Source organism: Vicugna pacos, chromosome 32 (assembly GCF_048564905.1).
Source record: "Vicugna pacos chromosome 32, VicPac4, whole genome shotgun sequence".
NCBI classification, from domain to species: Eukaryota; Metazoa; Chordata; class Mammalia; order Artiodactyla; family Camelidae; genus Vicugna; species Vicugna pacos.
In genome coordinates, this window is record NC_133018.1 from 1,259,105 (window position 1) to 1,273,298 (window position 14,194).

General features: G+C 42.6%; 1 protein-coding gene across 4 annotated transcripts in view; it reads right to left on the reverse strand.

The window, feature by feature from the left end:
- The window catches only part of LOC102526874 (E3 ubiquitin-protein ligase HERC2-like), a 72,706-nt gene that overhangs the window by 13,180 nt on the left and 45,332 nt on the right, over nt 1-14,194 (reverse strand). For all 4 annotated transcript variants that reach the window (XM_072953615.1, XM_072953614.1, XM_072953613.1 and 1 more), the window contains exons 3-5: nt 10,447-10,753; nt 9,842-9,969; nt 956-1,063 (exon numbers count right to left, since the gene is read on the reverse strand). In XM_072953615.1, the coding sequence (XP_072809716.1) occupies nt 956-992 (37 nt within the window). In that variant the 5' untranslated portion in view covers nt 993-1,063; nt 9,842-9,969; nt 10,447-10,753. The remainder of the gene's footprint in view (nt 1-955; nt 1,064-9,841; nt 9,970-10,446; nt 10,754-14,194) is intronic.

A 14,194-nucleotide genomic window follows, 5' to 3' on the forward strand; every position in this document is an offset into this window, starting at 1 on the left:
AACCTGGGGAGCAGACAGACAGGGCTTCAGTGTGCCACCCCAACCAGGCTTCTACTTAGAAGGGCTACCAGGCAGCGGGCTGGGAGTGGCTCGGAAGGGATCCGGCTGGAAGCAGAGACACCAGGCATATCTCCCAACATGACTAAAATCACACTGACATTTGTCAAAATGCCGGAAAGAAAGCCATTCTCATCTGTGACCACATCCTTCATCCGAAGTAACGTCTTGTGAGGAAAATTTCACTGGGACACAGTCAGGCCGATCATTTATATTCAGGCTGTGGCTGCCTCTGCTACAAAGGCAGAGGGGCGCAGTTATGTTAGGAAACATTAGCAGACACTTGCTCCAGATGAAGGATAAAAATAGTCTGAAGAGATCGCACGCACATACAAATACCTGCACTGATGATTCTAAAAAGCCCCGTAAGAGAGCATTTAACAAGCCCCCGTACAGAGGGACTCACCCCTGCTCAGCCGCGGGGAGCCCGTCAGCAGAGCAGGGAGAGGCCCGCAGGTGACCGCTCCTGGCTACCCCAGCGCTCTGTCCTCCCCACACACACAGCGCACACTCCGTGTGGAGCCCAAGCCCTCACAGCAACAGTTACAAAACAGATCCCCTTAAAAAGCTCTGTAGCACAAGCCTGGCCCTCCCACACTCTTTCCAGCACCATCTCCGCTGTCTGGGAAAGGCCGGCCTCCTGGACGGCCTGTGCCCCCAACAAGGACCTGCTCTCACACCAGTCACGCAGGAGTCCCACCCATCAGTGGTGAGTGAGGTACTAACATCCGTTGGATAATGATCTTACTGAAAGTACTGGCAGATAAAATCTGCTGTATTTTGTGGGTAATCACGTATTGTCCCTTCCTGAAATCTTATGTGAGAATGAAGTGGTAACACTCTGTTCAGTAATGGTCACTCTTCTGTTCTACAAAAACATCTCAACCTCCCCTCCCACCTGACCGCACGGAGACGATCCTGTTGACACCGTCCATGACTGTGAGAGGGTCGTGGCGCCGCTCTGTTGAGCCCTGCTGGTCAGACTCCACCCTTAGGCCTTCTGCCCCTGGAGGACAAATGAACAGGAAACAGAAAGTGACCGCTCCCGACCAGCACACCCCAGGCAAGGCCCCAAGTCGTGACATACCGCACAGAAGCAGTGAGACTAAAACGCTGCCTGACGGCTACTGCAGAGCAGAAAGTCAGGAAGCACTAACCTCAAAAAATAAGAAATAAAGATTGACTCCGGCTCCCCCCAGCCCTGCCTCCGACAAAAGACCCCCCATGATGAGCACACCAGAAGACACTGTCACTGGGCCAGCTGGGCTGGTGGCCTCACTTCTGGGCAAGTTCTCATGCGGCAGCCCCAGCTGCAAGACCAAGCTCTATGTCCTGCCCCCTCGATCTAAAGAGCTATGTAAGATCACACCCCTCAAGCACTTAGCATCAGGTCGAGTCTTCTGCGGGACAAGTTAGGCTACAAAAGAATCAATGAAGGGCCAGATCTGGGCTATGGTGGAGGGAAGAAGTTGGCAAATCCTCTCCCCACAAAACTATAAAACCACTGAGAATTGTAAGAAACAGTGATTCCAGGGCTTGTCAAATCAATTAAGGGCCAACAACAAACTGAGAAACACTGCTGCACTCGGGCAGGGACGGGGTGGGGGGGGGCGCCTGGGGCGCTCCCGCCTGGGGCTGGTCTCAGCGAGCTGGGGCACAGCCCGGCCAGGACGGGCCCTGCCTCCAGGGGCGCTCGCTGGTGCAGAGCAGGGGCAGCACCTGGCAGAGATGCTGGGAGTCAGAGGGCGCTGAAGAACGAAGAACACGCAGGAGAGCCTGCCTCTCTGCGGGCCTGAGGAGTGGTGGGACTAGGCGAGTTCAGACCTGAGAACTAACCAGGGATCTAACAGGAAGATCCTGGAAGTCAGGGAGCAGAGAAGGGCTCACTGAGGACATCGTGGCGGCCCGGGTGACCTGGGGCACATGAACTCAGGAAAGCGGGAAGAGTCGGGTACACACACAGGAAAACTGCCCGAACACTGAATTCCATGCCCTCTCTGCCTCCGTGGGGAGATTTCAAAGAGTCATTCCAGGCATGTTACAAAATAGTCAAAGAATTGTAGCAACATTTACAAATTAAAAAAAAAATAAAGGTCAGAATCCACATGACACAACACAATCTAAAATGTCCAGTTTTCAATAAAAAATTATAAGCTACACAAAAACACTGGGAAGTGTGAGCTGTATGCAGGAAGACAATCAGTGAACAGAAACTAACTCTGAGGGGCCAGGTGCTGGATCTAGTGGACAACACCTTCACAGCAGCTGTGTTAATGCGTTCCAAGGGTTTGAGGAAACCAGAGAAAACATGATAGCCAAGGAAAATATGGTAGCAATGATTTAATGAAAAGAAACACTAAAAGGAAGTTTTGAGGGTGGAAAGTACAATGACCAAAATGAACAATTCACCAGCTGGACAAAACAGCAGCTCTGAAATGGCAGAGAAAAAGAACCATACAACTTGAAGACTATACAACTTCTATTATTCTCTATCTGGAGGACAGGAGAAAAAAGACTGAGTAAAAATAAACAAAGTCTCAAACACCTGGGAGACAACATTAAATATACAGACATACGCATAATGGGAATTCTGCACCTCCCCCACAAGAAAAAGAGGGAAGAGAAAAAAGGGACAGAAAAAGTACCTGAACAGATACAACCCCAAACCCCAAATTGGATGAAAAACATTCATCTGCAGCTCCAGAAACTAACCAGTCCCAAGCAGGACAAACACAGAGATCCACACCCCAGACACATTAGACTGAAGCTGTTGAAAACCGAAGACAAGGGGAAAATCATGGAAGCCACGAGAGGGAAAAGGACACAAAATGCAATTATGACATCTCCTGAGAAACAATGAACGCAGGAAACCAGTGGGGTGACCAATTTAAAGTGATAAGAGGAAAAAAGTTCTATCAACTAAGAATACTATATCCAGCAAAACTATCCTTCAAAAATGAAGGCAAAATAAAACACCCCCAAATACACGCATACTAAGAGACGTCAATCCAACCACATCTACACTTACATTAACTGTGAATGGCCTAGGCATCTCAACCAGAAGACAAACACTAGCAGTTAGATTAAAAAAAGCAAGATCTAACTAAAAGGTGCATAATAAGAGACAAACTTTAGACTCAAAGACATAAAAGGTTGGAAGTAAAAGGATGGAAAAAGATCTACCAGGAAAACAGTAACCATTAAGAGAGCTGAGTGGCTATACTAACATTACACAAAATAGACTTCAAGAAATGTTAATAGAGACAAAGAGAGACATTTCGGAGTGAAAAATGGGTTAAACATCAGGAATATATAACAATTACAAAGATATGCACACCTAATAACAAAGACTCAAAACACGTGAAGGAAAAAGTGACAGAAATGTCAAAAGGAGACAAATCCACAACGACAGCTGGGATCTCAAAACCCAACTTGCAACAGCTGATAGAACAAGTAGACAGAAATCAGTAAAGATACAGACGATTTCAACAAGACCACCTACCACCTTGACCTCACAGACGTTTACAGACACCCTCCTGTGCACCTCTTCATCTGACCATTCCTGTACCCTTTTTCATGTACTTTACAATAAGCTAGTAATCAGCTGCCTTTTCCTTCCTGATCTAAGACTGCTTCATTGCTCTACCACCTGCTTTTACCTCCCCCGTCTTTTCTTGCCATGGATTTGGATCCAGCCTGTCTTCAGTATCAACAGCCAGCACACATTCCTCTCCATTCATGGTACTGGCCATGGCAGACATGTGGGAAGGGGGTGCCGAGGAAGAGAATGAGGGACACTCCACCAGGGCGACCATGCCGGCTGGCATCAGGTCCCCAACCACGGCGTCTCTGTCAGGAGAGAGAGCCAGGCCTGGGGAAGCTTCCCTTCACCACTGCGGGGCAGCAGGGTCGGGGCTGGACAAGCACTCACCACAGCACTGGCTTTTATAGAATAGGTATAAAAGAGTTTTATTAAAAAAATGTTATTACTACGTAGCCCCTCACTAAAAGCTAAAATATTCAGTCCTGATATTATTTATTGAATGACCAAAGTGATGACAGGAGAGAAACTGCCAACATAAAAATCCAAGCAGAGGGAAGGGACCAGGTGGAGCCCAAGGCAAGAAAAGGAAATAAAAGGCAACCAAATTGGAAATGAAGAAGTAAAATGGTCACTATTTGCAGATGACATGATATTATAAAGACTCCATCAAAAACCTGTTAGAACTAATAAATGAATTCAGTAAGGTTGTGGGGTATGAAATCAATAACAGAAATCTGCTGCATTTCTGTACACTACTAAGGAAATATCAAACAGAGAAATAAAGAACACAATCCCATTTACAATGGCATCAAAAATAAAATACCCAGAAATAAATTTAACCAAGGAAGTGAAAGACCTGTATATTGAAAACAAGACACTAATAAAAGAAATAGAAGACAAAATAAATGGAAAGATAGTCCATGCTCGCAGATGGCAAGAATCAATGTTGTTAAAATGTCCAAACCACCCAAAGCAATCTACAGATTCAATGCAATCCCTATGGCAAAATGCCAGTGGTCTTTTTCAAAAAACTAGAGAACAAATAATTCTAAAATTTGTGATCCACAAAAAAACCACTGAATAGCCAGAGCAATCTTGAGAACGAACAACAAAGATGGAAGCATCATGTTCTATGATTTCAAACTATAATACAGAGCTATAGTCACTAAAACAGTAGAGTATAGCATAAAAACAGACACACAGATCAATGGAACAGAACAGAGAACCCAGAAATAGACCCATGCATATATGATCAATTAACTTATGACAAAGGAACCAAGAATATACAGTGAAGAAAGGACAGTTTCTTCAACAAGCTGTGCTGGGAAAACTAGACAGCCATACAAAGGGATGAAACTCAACCACTATCTGGTATCAAACCCCAAAATTAGCTCAAAATGGATTAAAGACTCGAACCTAAGACCTGAAATCATAAAACTCTCAGAAGAAAACATAGGTGGTAAGCTCTTTGACACAGGTCTTAGTGATGATGTTTTGAATCTGACACCAAAGCGAAAGCAACAATAGCAAAAATAAACAAATGGGACTACATCATACTAAAAGACTACTGCACAGCAAAGGAACCAACAAGATGAAAAGGCAACCTACTGCATCAGAGAAAACATTTGTAAATCGTGTCTCTGATAAGGGGCCAGTATCCAAAATATATAAAGAGCTCCTAAAACTCAACTGCAAAAACCCAAACAATCCAATTAAAAAATGAGCAGATCTGAATAGACATGTTTCAAAGAAGACACACAGATGGCCAACAGGTACAAGAACAGATGTTCAACGCCATCAGTCATCAGGCAAATGCAAATCAAAATCATGACAAGATATCCTCTCACACCTGTTAGAATGGCTATTATCAAAAAGACAGCAAATAACAAACGTTGGCAAGGATGTGGAGAAAAGGGACTCCCACTGTTGGTGGGAATATTAACTGGGGCAGCCACTGTGGAAAATAGTACGGGGGTTCATCAAAAAATTAAAAACAAAGCGACCATATCCAGCAACTCTACTTTTAGGTCTTTATCTGAAGAAAACAAAAATACTATCTTCAAAAGATACATGTACCCCATGTTCACTACAGCATTATTTACAATAGCCAAAACATGGAAACAACCTAAGTGTCCACCAATGAATGAATGGATAAACAGAACCATCCCAAACCCATGTGCAACCTGCGCAATCTGTACAATGCTCATCTCTCCAACCTTTCCCTCCAGCCACCTGGGCTCCGACTATACAGGGTCTTCCTTCCATTCCTCTACCTGGTCAAAATCTTTTAAATGCCTCAGGGTATTTGTCCTTATTGTTTCCTTCTGCCTAGAATGCTCTGATTTCTAATTTCTGCTTGGATGCTTCTTCCTCACCCCTTCAGTTTCAGAGTCTCCCCTCACCACCACGGCTAATGCTGCCCCAACTTCTGCAGCAGAGGCTACTAGTTGTCCTCAAAAAACATATTCTTCTTCCTGAGCACATGACTGCACCCCATATACTAGCCTCCCCTGTACAAGACATGGCCATGTGACTGTTTTAGTCAAAAGAATATGAATGAAAGTCCCTATGTCATGGCTAGATCTGGCCCCTAAATTACCTCCCAGGTCCTTTGCCTGCTGGAGGCAGCAGACAACCAGGCCCTCGGGGACGGGCAGTCACAGGACGGTAGGGGAGAGCCACACCACTAACCTGAACACCCATGCAGGACTATTACATAAAAAAGAGTACTTTTATTCCTTTAGCTACCGGATTTTGGGGGTCTACTGATCTGCTATCAGTTGGGCCTACTTGAATTAATATAGTCCACCCAACAAACAGCTATTCTCTATTACATTAGGTTTTGTTTATTTACTGTGTCACTGTAAGCGTTAGGAAGGCAAAAACTATGTCTTTAGCACCAGTAGCTAGCACGGATCATTAAATATTTACTCAATGAAGGTGGTCTCAGAATCAAAATTTCAGAAATACTATTGAAAATAATCCAGTAGAAAAACAGAAAGTTCTCAGAAAACACTAATGGTTTTTAAATTATGAAGCTACTCACAGGGAAATATATACATGATCTTGTGGCGGCTCACGGCGAAAGACAACGTGACGATGAATGTACATATGTTCATGCATAACTGAAAAATTGTGCTCTACACTGGAATTTGACACAACATTGTAAAATGACTATAACTCAATTAAAAAAAGTTAAAAAAATTAATGAAGCTACTCAAAATTCATGCATAAGAAGAAATGAACAAAATATAACTATACTCTGTCCAGCACCATTTTTCATTTCAGACTTCTCCAAAGGTGACCACACTGACTGTGTCTCCGGACTCTGTTACTGGGAAGCTAAACTGATAAAACTACATGGAGGGCAACTTGACAACAGCTAACAAAATGACAAACACATTGTTCTTTGACCCAGCAATTTCACGTCCAGGAATTTTTATCACAGACAAACTGCATGTGCGGATGATTTATATAGAGGGTTATTTATTATGGCATTATTTGTGGTAGTAAAAAAAAGACTGAAATAAGCTAATATGAGCTACTGATATGACTTACAGAATATCTAAACAATGGAATACTGTGACTTAAAAAAACAAGAAGAATGAAAAAGCTCTCTATGTAATGATACAGAAAGATCCATATATACATACATATAAATTTTTTAAATATATGTGTAACATGTTAAAATGAAAAACCAGGTGTGAAACAGTATGCGTAATACACTACCATCTGTGTACAAGGGTTAGGTGAAGAATATGCATTTGTATTTGCTTGCATGTGTATATAATATCTCAAAAAGGATACATAAAACTAGTAACATTAATTTAGAAATTGAGGCTAGAGGACATAGAAGGGAAGACTGTTCACTGAATCCTCTTTTATGTTTACTTTTAAACCATGTGAATGTATCAAGTATTCAAATATTAGATCAGAAAAGAGCTGAGGCAAATAAGGCACAACACTGACATCTGTTACACGCGGGGTGCGGGGGCCCAGGTGGCTTGGGCTACGCCCAGGATGGTTTTGTGTGTTTGCAGCGTTTACCGTATTTAGAGGAAGAAAGAGAAAAAGGAAGGAAGGTTGTTCTAGAGAATCAGGGAAAGCCTTTGGCAGTGGTATTTAAGACCCGCAGGATACACAGTAGTTACCAAGGCAAGGACAGAGGAAGGAGCACTCCAGGCTGAGCGCAGATGACGGGAGAAATGTGAGCGAGAACACGCATTTTATATTCCAAAAAGAGAAGAGCATCCAGTAGGACCAGAGAGGAGGACGAGCGGCCTGCATAGGGGCCGGACTGCCGGAGCCACGGTAACCTCCCTGAGTCTAAACTATTTTTCAGTGCGAGAGAAGGCCAAGAGCTGGCTGAAAGCAGGGGCAAGAGCTGGATCAGACTGCTTGACTGAACACTGACTTGGCTGCAGAGAAGAGAACGGCATGGACTGGTGAATGGAACTGGACGGTGGAGGACCAGTCAGAATAGTCTTTCTAATCAGATAAACTAGAGATGGTTGTCGCAAGGGGGTGAAGTGAGGTGGGGAGAATAAAAACACACACAGGCTATTCAGAACGCACGCTCTCCACCCTCTGATTCGCTGTAGGCGTGAGGGAGAGAGGAGTCCGGATCAACTCCCCAGGCGCCGGGTGTACGACCTGAGCAAAAGGGTGAGTTCAGGGCCATTTGCACCAAGAACAGGTAAGGGCAGGAGGGCGGCGGTGGACGTGGAAATGACGGCAGCAGTTCATGGGCCGCATCTGGAGTGTTGTGTTGCGGAGCCTTTCAAAGCGATACTGACAGTAAATGATTAGAAGTAAAGGCATGAGGCTCAGGAGTGACATGTAGGGAAGAATAAAGATGGAAGTCATGTGCCTCAGGACAGTTGCTAGGGTCCCTGGTTAGAGCTGTGAGGTGACCAGGAAGTGTGTCAGGTGAGGGAGAGGGGCACAGGGCGGGAGCAAGAGGAGAATCCAGAAAAGAGACAGTGGGGGTGGGACGGGGTGGGACAAGGGACAAGTAAGACGGAGGAGAGTGCTTCGAAGAGCAGGGGCAAGCCAGTGTTGTCAATGTGAGTGAGGAACAGAGCGAAGTGACCTTGTGCCGTCTGGGCACCTCGTGACCAACACTGGTGACCCTGCAGGAGCAGCTCTTGGAGCCGGGAGGCAGCCCAGCTGGGGCGAGCTGAGGAGCTGGTAAGGGGGACAAGACAGAGCCCACAGGAAGCAGAAATGTGGGGCGAGAAAGACATGGGCCAGGGGAAGGTTCTGCTTCTGACGGGAGACCCGGGGACGAGCAGGGGCTGCAGACAAGGAGAGACATGGACAGGACAAACGGAGGCTGGTGACACACAGTGAGGAGTTCCTTTCCTAAGACTGTTCCTTACACAGTGATGAGTGAGAGAGAACAGAGAAGGCAAGACCAAAGATTTCTAAGAGGAGAAGAAGGGTTTGAAACAATTATTAAAGAGAACAGGAGAGAGAGATTGGCTGGAGAACCAGGAAAGCTTGCCCAGGAAGGCTGGTGACCGTGAGCAGACAGCTGCACACGCAGATTTCTGCACCGGGGACGGGGGTTGGTGTTCATCAACTTCAGTTTTATTTCACTCATCAAATAATATACTGGCCTCTTGTTATAAAACACCACTATGCAGTACTCAGCATGAATTAACTTATTATTTTACAAACGGTATTTAATGAATATTTTTATTACCACCATCTGCTTCACCCCTTAAAAAATTTACTTAACTAGATCCTCTTTAACAGCTTTAAAAAACAAAAAACCTCCAAAACAAAAAATGAAACAAAACAACATAGAGGTGACAATCAAACCACAATTCAGAATCAGATTCTGATTCAGAATCTAGGCCTGTCTGTGATCAAAGGCCACGGGAGGCAGAGAGTGCAGTAATTAAGATGAGCCTCAGGAAGTGACTTAACCCATGAAGTCTCAGTTCCCAACGTAACATGAAAATCCACACTGTGTGAGGCTCAAAATGCTGCTGCAGTAAATGAATAAACATGGAAAAAACACTTGGAGCAATGGCTGGTATGCGCTCAATACATGTTAGCTATTTCTAAACAAGGATGCGCTTCTTCAATCAGAAATAAATTAGAATGCCTTATAAACGAGGAAGGTACGGCCCTGTAGAATAAATGACACAATCATTCAGAAGTCACCTGGCACCCAGTGCTCCTCCCCCGGGCACGGCAGGGCACAGGGCACAGGGCGGCGCCAGGGCTCACCTGCGGACTGTGCGTCTTGCAGTCCATGGCCTGGATGGTGGCGGTGAAGTGCCTGCCACTGTGATGCTGCTGCTGCTGCGTCGGGTCCGACCTGGCTCTCCCACTGCTGCTCGTCCCCGATGATCCACCTGAAGTATCACAGTGCAACACACCTTGTGAGTTGAAAGTTAATTCTGTCCAAGTACATATCCTGCAACTGTAACATTAAAACTGGAACTGTGTCACCAAAAAAATGTCTATTAACGCGAAAGTATACCAGAAAGGCATCCAGTTCTCTGTGGTCCTTCACATCAACCACTGAACTAAAATATAACCAAGTTTGGTTACGTCGGGAAAACTCAAGCATGTAGACCAAGTATTTTCATTTTAAAAACAATTTAAAATTTTGGTTTTGTTCCCAAGCAGCATTTACTGACACATATAACTAAGTGTTGGAGCTTTGGGGGAGGTGACTTTTTTTTTTTTTACCAGCCACAAAGAACAGATTTAGGGAAAATAGTTCTTCCCTACCCATTAACAAACCTTAAAAACACTTTAAAATAACCCCCACTTTGTAAAGAAAAGGGTAAACACGTCAAAGCCTAATTAATCTCAAAAGAACCAACCTGAGCTTGAAGATGTACTAGAGGTGGTGCCCGAAGACTGCGACTGCTCCATGACTGGGCTCGTGGACACACTATTGTTTGTGTTTGTATCTTCATCAGCTGTCTTCTTGAAACAACTGTGCTGCAGGGCATAGTAAGGTTGAATTCGAGCTTTGGGGTCATAATCAAGCATCCTTAAAATGAGGTCTTTGAACTTCAAGCAGTCGGCTACTGTACGACCCGGTTCCCCAGCACAACGCCCACCAGGTCCTCCTGTTTCTGCTCCAAGAATATTATGAAGTTTACGGGTTCCTGGTGGTTTACACTCCTAAAAAGAAAGATGAAAGGACTTCCTTTAAATTTGATGGAATATGTAAAAGCCTACATAACATCAAATATGTTTACATGTATGATACGTTGAGGCCATTATTAAAAAGAATGCTTTATAGTTAGAGCCTCTGTATTTTCACACATCACTATTCTGAATGCACAGTAGTTCAGAGAAATTCAAAATAACTTTGAGACCAAAAATGACTATAAAGATCATCTAGCCCAGGGATCAGCAAACTACGTCCTGGCCCAGATTCTGTTTTTACACAGCTTCAGCTATGAACGTTTTTTCATTTTTAAAGACTGTGAAAAACAAAGCCAAGTAACAATACGTAACAGAAGCCCACGAAGCCTAAAGCTTTACAACGGGGTCCTTTGCAAAGGCAGCGTGCCAACCTCTGCCCCAGCCCGGGGCAGGGGGGGCGAACCTCTTTTCTGCCCGATGCACCTGTGAACTCAGGTGTCCTTCCTCAGTAACCGCGGCTCATTAAAGCTGTGGGGATCACTCCTGATAAAGAATCCCAGGCCTAACTCCCTGCTCCTATTCAGATAAGTCAAAAGCAAATTATTTATGCCTCCCTTTAGAAAATATGTTTAACAATAAATTGTCTTAACACGCACTGAGATTTTCTGGAAACTGATTTTTCAACAAATAACAATATAACCTTTAAAATCCCTAAGACTACTGAATTTATTCAGAATAGTATCAGTGGATTTTTGTTTCTAAGAACAATGTAGAAATTTGCAAGAGACCCTTGCCCTTACTCTAAAAATCAAGAACAAGCCAGGCAGGCAAACCACAAAATCACTGCTTTTTAAAAACCCATCAGAGAGTTGAGGACTAAAGAAACCACAATTAACTAAATTCTAGAAAATGAAAAGCCTTTCCTAGAAGAGAAGAGACTTACGGTGGGAGAAGAGCAAACGCCACAGATCTGATGAAGGAGAATCCAGCCCAACTCCAAACCAACTTCTAATGGCTACATGTGGCTAGGCTGAAGAGTGGGACAGGGAAAGACCCAGAGAGGATCCCCCAGGGCTCTGCAAAGCTGGGGCCGGAGCAGCCGATGGGCACAGATGGCCCTGAAGCACAAGAAGTTAGGAATGGGCTGCTGGCTGGTCAACACGTATAAAAGATTGCTCCAATCTCCACAAACGCTGCTTAAAACCTATGAAGACAGTGGAGAATAGGATCTAAGTCAAACAAACAAAACAAACAAAACAAACAAAGACCAGATTCAGCTAAACTACAAAAGAAATTGACTCAGTCTCTACACACCCGTGGCCTGAAGAGCAAGAGGCATGCCTCTTTCTATAGGGAACCAAGATTCACTTCCACCTCAACTGTTCTTAAATACACAAAGCCCAGCATACATTTAAATAATTACAGACATAAGAAACAAAGAAACAAAAACTGGGTCCATAATCAAGTGAAAAAAATTATAGAAAACCCACATAAATAAATGACCCAAATGTTGAAACTGGCAGAAAGGCATTTAAAAATAACCATGATTAGAAGAGTTTGGTTCAAAAGGCAGATAACATGTGTGGACAGTTGGGGAGTTTCAGAAGAGAAAATTAAAACTATTAAAAAAAAAGGTAAATAAAAATGTGAAAATTTCAGAACTAAAAATGCAGTATCAGAAATGAAGAATTCACTTAATGATTTTTAACAGCACACTGGGTTCAGCAGAAGAAAAACAGAACTAGAAGACAGAGCAAAAAGAATCATCCAACACCCCCCACAACTAAACAAACAAAAGTTAACCAAACCAACACACAAAAGGAAAACAAAAGGAGTAAACCGAACAGAGACCTCTGAGATAATACTGAGCACCATACATTTAATTGGAGAATTAGAAAAGAGAGTGAAACAGAACAAATATTTGAAAAGATAATGTCTGAGCATTAATTTAAAAAAAAACTGATGAAAGAGATCAACCCACAGATCTGACAAACTTAGCAAACTCCATGGAAAATAACTGTAAAGAAAACTATACAGAAGGACCTAATAGTCAATTGCTGAACACTCAAACATTAAAAAAAAAAAAAGAAAAGAAAAGAAAAGAAAAGAAAAATCTGCCAGGGAGAAGAGAAATATTTTATAAAGAGAGCAATGCTTAGAAAAACCAATGACTTCCCTTTAGAAATAATGTAATACAGAAAAAAAATCATTAACATCTTTAAGCAATGTAATACCATCATCTCTTTTGCCAAAATGTAAGCCTAGAATTCTACATCCATTGAAATGTCCGTATCTATGGACAGTACCTTCCCCCAAATAAAGGGGAATAAACGTATTTTCAGACAAACAACTGGTGAGACAATTAATCAACAGAACTTATTCATTAAAACACAAAAAGTTAAAGGAAGTTCTTCAGGCTGAAGGAACATAATACCAGAAGGAAATCAGGAACTGCAGAAAGAAATGAAGAACTAACTATATGGGTCAAAAGAAAGAACTTTTTATTATCTTTATTGTTTATGTCTTTTTAATTCCTTAAAAAGTCCTTTTTAACTGAAGCAGCTGATGTGTTGTGAGGATTATGACAAGCGCTACACAATGATAAGTGTGGAAGGGTCAGGTAACAGCACATGATTATTACATGGTTTATCAGTGATATAATATCCTGTTAAGGTCAACTGACAAGTTAAAATGCACATAATAAGCAACATTAAAAATTACACAGAGAGGAATAGCTAAAAAGGCAGTAAGAGAAGATGACATAAAGTATGAAAAAGTACTCCACTCAAAAAAGAAGTCAGGAAAGAAGGAACAGGGAACAAAGAACAGAGAATAAAAACAGAACACAAATAAGAGAACAGTCTAAAATCCAAACCTGTGAAATACTAAATGGGCCAAATATTCATTGTGAACGAGAGATACTGATCGGGTTAAAAAGCATGACTCCACTACATGTTGTAGACAAGTCACACTTTATATATAAAAGTATGGACAGGTTTAAAGAACTTTCACATGTTAGGTCACCAACATTTTAAAAGATTGAAATCCTGCTATTGTAAATACATTTTCTGACCACAGAGAAGTGAAACTAGAAATCTACAACAGAAGGAAAACTGGGAAATTCACAAATATGTGGACATTAAGCATCATGCTCCTTACCAAACAATGGAGCCAAGTAAAGTTCAAAAGGGAAATCAGAAAATGTCAACAGAAATGAAAATGAAAATGCAACATAGCAAAACTTATGGGATCCATCAGAGGCATTACTCAGAGGGAAGATTATATTGATAAACACCTACATCGAAAATGAAGAAAGACTTCAAATAAACCACCTAAATTTACACCTTATTGAATTAGAAGAATAACCTAAGCCAAAAGTTAAGAAAGGAAATAATAAAACTTGGAGCAAAAATAAACAAAACAGAGTATAGAAAGATATTTTTAAAAATCAAAATGAGTTGGTTTTCTAAAAAT